Genomic DNA, 4,832 nt, shown 5'->3' with positions numbered 1-4,832 from the left:
AGGGTTATATAACAGGTTAATTAGGATGAAGGGAGTAGGGCAGACCATGAAGGGGTTATATAACAGGTTAATTAGGATGAAGGAGTAGGACAGACCATGAAGGGTTATATAACAGGTTAATTAGGATGAAGGAGTAGGGCGAGACCATGAAGGGGTTATATAACAGGGTTAATTAGGATGAAGGGAGTAGGACAGACCATGAAGGGTTATATAACAGGTTAATTAGGATGAAGGGAGTAGGACAGACCATGAAGGGTTATATAACAGGTTAATTAGGATGAAGGGAGTGAGTGGACAGACCATGAAGGGTTATATAACAGGTTAATTAGGATGAAGGAGTAGCAGACCATGAAGGGGTTATATAACAGGTTAATTAGGATGAAGGGAGTAGGCAGACCATGAAGGGGGTTATATAACAGGTTAATTAGGATGAAGGGAGTAGGAGACCATGAAGGGGTTATATAACAGGTTAATTAGGATGAAGGAGTAGGACAGACCATGAAGGGTTGATAGTAACAGGTTAATTAGAGGATGAAGGGAGTAGAACAGACCATGAAGGGTTATATAACAGGTTAATTAGGATGAAGGGAGTAGGACAGACCAATGAAGGAAGGTTATATACGGTTAATTAGGAGTGAAGGAAGTAGGACAGACCATGAAGGATTTATATAACAGGTTAAATTAGGATGAAGGGAGGGACAGACCATGAAGGGGTTATAAACAGGTTAATTAGGATGAAGGGAGTAGGAACAGACCATGAAGGGTTATATAACAGGTTAATTAGGATGAAGAGTAGGACAGACCATGAAGGGGTTATATAACAGGTTAATTAGGATGAAGGAGTAGGAGGCAGACCAATGAAGGGTTATATAACAGGTTAATTAGGATGAAGGGGAGTAGGACAGACCATGAAGGGTTATATAACAGGTTAATTAGGATGAAGGGAGTAGGACAGACCATGAAGGGGGTTTAGGGTTATATAACAGATCACACAATGACAAGGGAAGCGATTGATGGGTACTCGAGCTTCATAGTTAAACGACAGAACAACGATGGTGGAAATGGAAAAGAGGGACGAGGTCTGTTATTTCTGAATGTGACTCAAAATGACACCTGATTCTCTACACCGTGCACTATATTTTCCACATACACGGCTCATAGGGTTCTGGTCAAAAAGTAGTGCACTATTATAGGGAATACTAGTGCCATTTGGGAAACAGCCTGATTCTGTGCGCGGTCCTCCCAGACAATCGTCTCTTACCTCTTATAGGCGTGCCACCTGATTGGTCAATGAATGCAAATCAGATTAGAGAAGAAGAAGAAATGTTAGTAGGAGAGGGAGGGAGGAAGAAGGAGAGGAAGAGAGAGGGAAGTGGGTGGCTTTGAGAGGAGAAGAATCACATTAGATACCTCACAATTATCAGGTCAACAAAGGAGAGAGAGAGAGAGAAGAGAGAGAGAGAGAGACAGACAGACAGAGAGACAGACAGGCAGAGAGAGAGAGAGAGAGACACAGCGAGAGAGAGAAAGAGAGATAGAGAGACAGAGAGAGCTACAAATATAGATTATGCAAGTGCTCTGTGTAGTCGTCCATAGAGGAAAGAATCCATAGGGTCTGGACTGGGTTGGTGTCTGGACTGCGGTTGATGTCTGGACTGGGTTGATGTCTGGACTGGGTTGGTGTCTGGACTGGGTTGATGTTGGTGTCTGAACTGGGTTGGTGTCTGGACTGGGTTGATGTCTGGACTGGGTTGGTGTCTGGACTGGGTTGATGTCTGGACTGGGTTGATGTCTGGACTGGGGTTGATGTCTGGACTGGGTTGGTGTCTGGACTGTGTTGATGTCTGGACTGGGTTGATGTCTGGACCGGGTTGATGTCTGGACTGGGTTGATGTTGGTGTCTGGACCGGGTTGGTGTCTGGACCGGGTTGGTGTCTGGACCGGGTTGGTGTCTGGACCGGGTTGGTGTTGATGTCTGGACTGGCTTGTTGTCTGAACTGGGTTGGTGTCTGGACTGGGTTGGTGTTGATGTCTGAACTGGGTTGGTGTCTGGACCGGGTTGATGTCTGGACTGGGTTGATGTCTGGACCGGGTTGATGTCTGGACTGGGTTGGTGTCTGGACTGGGTTGATGTCTGAACTGGGTTGGTGTCTGGACTGAAGTTGGTGTCTGGACTGGGTTGGTGTCTGGACTGGGTTGATGTCTGGACTGGGTTGGTGTCTGGACTGGTTGGTGTCTGGACTGGGGTTGGTGTCTGGACTGGGTTTTATTTGAGACAGTCATCTACAGTGGAGGGAGTATAGACAGGAAAACACTATACAGTGTTATGGGGAGTGAAGGAGTGCATGAGAGAGAGAGATATTAAGTGAGTGAATGAGTGAATGAGTGAATGAGAAGAGATATATTAAGTGTGTGAATGAGTGAAGGAGAGAGAGAGAGATCTTAAGTGTGTGAATGAGTGAATGAGTGAAGGAGAGAGAGAGATATTAAGTGTGTGAATGAGTGGATGAGTGAAGGAGAGAGATGATATTAAGTGTGTGAATGAGTGAATGAGTGAAGGAGAGAGAGAGAGGATATATTAAGTGTGTAATTGAGTGTAGGAGAGAGAGAGATATATTAAGTGTGTAATTGAGTGAAGGAGAGAGAGTGATATATTAAGTGTGTAATTGAGTGTAGGAGAGAGAGATATATTAAGTGTGTAATTGAGTGTAGGAGAGAGAGATATATTAAGTGTGTAATTGAGTGAAGGAGAGAGAGTGATATATTAAGTGTGTAATTGAGTGTAGGAGAGAGAGATATATTAAGTGTGTAATTGAGTGTAGGAGAGAGATATATTAAGTGTGTAATTGAGTGAAGGAGAGAGAGATATATTAAGTGTGTAATTGAGTGAAGGAGAGAGAGTGATATATTAAGTGAGTGAAGGGGTGAAGGGGTAAACAAGTGAAAGCATTTTAGTCCAATAGAAAGGTGTAGGGTGCTCAGGTGTGTGTTCATACTTTGCCTGTCTGTGTGTGTGTGTGTGTGTGTGTGTGTGTGTGTGTGTATGTGTGTGTGTTATGTGTGTGTGTGTGTGTGTGTGTGTGTGTGTGTGTGTGTGTGTGTGTGTGTGTGTGTGTATGTATGTATATGTGCGTGTGTGTGTGCATGTGACTGACCGTGTGTGTATCTAAGTGTGTGTGACTACAGTGGTCATTCTCCAACACATCAGCAATCAGTCAGTGTATGAATACAGTGAGCAGTGAGCGAGCAGCATTAGTGTTGGGTACAGACAGTGTCTGATCCCAAATGACACCCTATTCCCCTATACAGTGCACTACTTTTGACCAGAGGGCCTGATGCGTTCGTGTGTGTGTGTGTCTAGCACTACATAGGGAATAGGGAGCCATGTGGGACCACAGTGAGAGACAGGGTAACAGCAGACAGGTGGGGGTAGCGATAGCTTTCAGAGGTTAAAGCACTTACCAAAGGACTCTGTTGTTTTAAAAGAGATACAGAGAGAAGAAGAAACAGCATAGACACAACATTACAGTCCTTTCAATAGAGACAGTTACACAACCTTGACTTAACCTTTCAACAACCAGCTGACCCACACAGACCTGAACTGGTCAAATATAGTGATGGAGCCGCTGACCAGATAAACGGCAACTATGACTTGTGTTGTTGTCCCATAGCTAAAACTCAAGGTCCAACAAGGACCAATAATGTTCAATAATCGGATAATGTAAACATGTAAAAATGTATAACATGAATAAATTGATTTACATTTCCGGTTAGCAGACAGGAAAAGTGGAAAAGTTAATAACAGCGATACTATAATAGTGAGATGGTCTGATAGCAGAGTATTATAACCCTTCCAGTCACAACAGGGGATATAATTATAAGGGTTCTGGATAGGGGAGTGCTGGGGCTGAGCCAGAGGTAGATAGAGAAGCCAAGGGTCATAGTTCAAACAGAAGCCAGAGGGATTGTGGGTCCAGAGTCTGGCCCAAAGCAGAGGAGAGGGAGGGAGTAAAAGTAGCTTTAAGAAAGAAGTACAGGGGAATTCCAATTCCAATTCTCTTCATTGCCATCAGGAAAATCTGGAAGTGGAGTTGGAATTTGGTTGACTATACTCAACCAATTAGAGGGTGAGGGAGCTACCGCTGGAGGTTGGAGTCTCACACTACTGTGCCTATTCCACACTGAGACGAAACACAGCGGTCATTATAATTGGTCGAAGCAGCGTTTTGTAAAGGTTAATGCAGCAGGATCTTCGTTGTTAGAAGGTAGAGATTCTGCTATCGTCTAGGTCCAGAGAGACCTTTTAACATTGTTTTTGTTTTGACTGCAACAATGAGGCTCACAATGAATGTCCAGCTCTACGGATGACCTTTGTAGAGGTCACTAATCAATGCCTTTTTTTAATGTCTTTTTGTCAACAAAGTCGGCAGACTGAACAAAGTGGAAGGAATCTAAGAAGAGTTGAGAAAATACAGCAGTCATCCAATCAAAGCAGTGAGCTACACTAGAGAGGGAGCTGGTTCAGACCAATCACAGCAGTGAGCTACACTGGAGAGGGAAGTGGTTCAGACCAATCACAGCAGTGAGCTACACTAGAGAGGGAAGTGGTTCAGACCAATCACAGCAGTGAGCTACACTAGAGAGGGAAGTGGTTCAGACCAATCACAGCAGTGAGCTACACTAGAGAGGGAGCTGGTTCAGACCAATCACAGCAGTGAGCTACACTAGAGAGGGAGCTGGTTTAGACCAATCACAGCAGTGAGCTACACTGGAGAGGGAAGTGGTTTAGACCAATCACAGCAGTGGATTGGAGAGGGAGCTGGTTTAGACCA

At 44.3% G+C, this 4,832-nt stretch overlaps 1 protein-coding gene across 1 annotated transcript in view; it reads right to left on the bottom strand.

Moving 5' to 3' along the window:
- Window positions 1-1,199: 1,199 nt before the first annotated feature.
- The window catches only part of LOC123739016 (receptor-type tyrosine-protein phosphatase delta-like), a 36,318-nt gene continuing 32,685 nt past the window's right edge, over window positions 1,200-4,832 (bottom strand). The window contains exons 5-6 of the mRNA XM_045713606.1: window positions 3,463-3,471; window positions 1,200-1,279 (exon numbers count right to left, since the gene is read on the bottom strand). Coding sequence (XP_045569562.1) covers window positions 1,200-1,279; window positions 3,463-3,471 — 89 coding nt within the window. The remainder of the gene's footprint in view (window positions 1,280-3,462; window positions 3,472-4,832) is intronic.

This window comes from Salmo salar, unplaced genomic scaffold (assembly GCF_905237065.1).
Source record: "Salmo salar unplaced genomic scaffold, Ssal_v3.1, whole genome shotgun sequence".
In the NCBI taxonomy this organism is placed as follows: domain Eukaryota; kingdom Metazoa; phylum Chordata; class Actinopteri; order Salmoniformes; family Salmonidae; genus Salmo; species Salmo salar.
The sequence above is the reverse complement of the archived record's forward strand: the minus strand, read 5'-3'. Positions and strand labels throughout refer to the sequence as shown.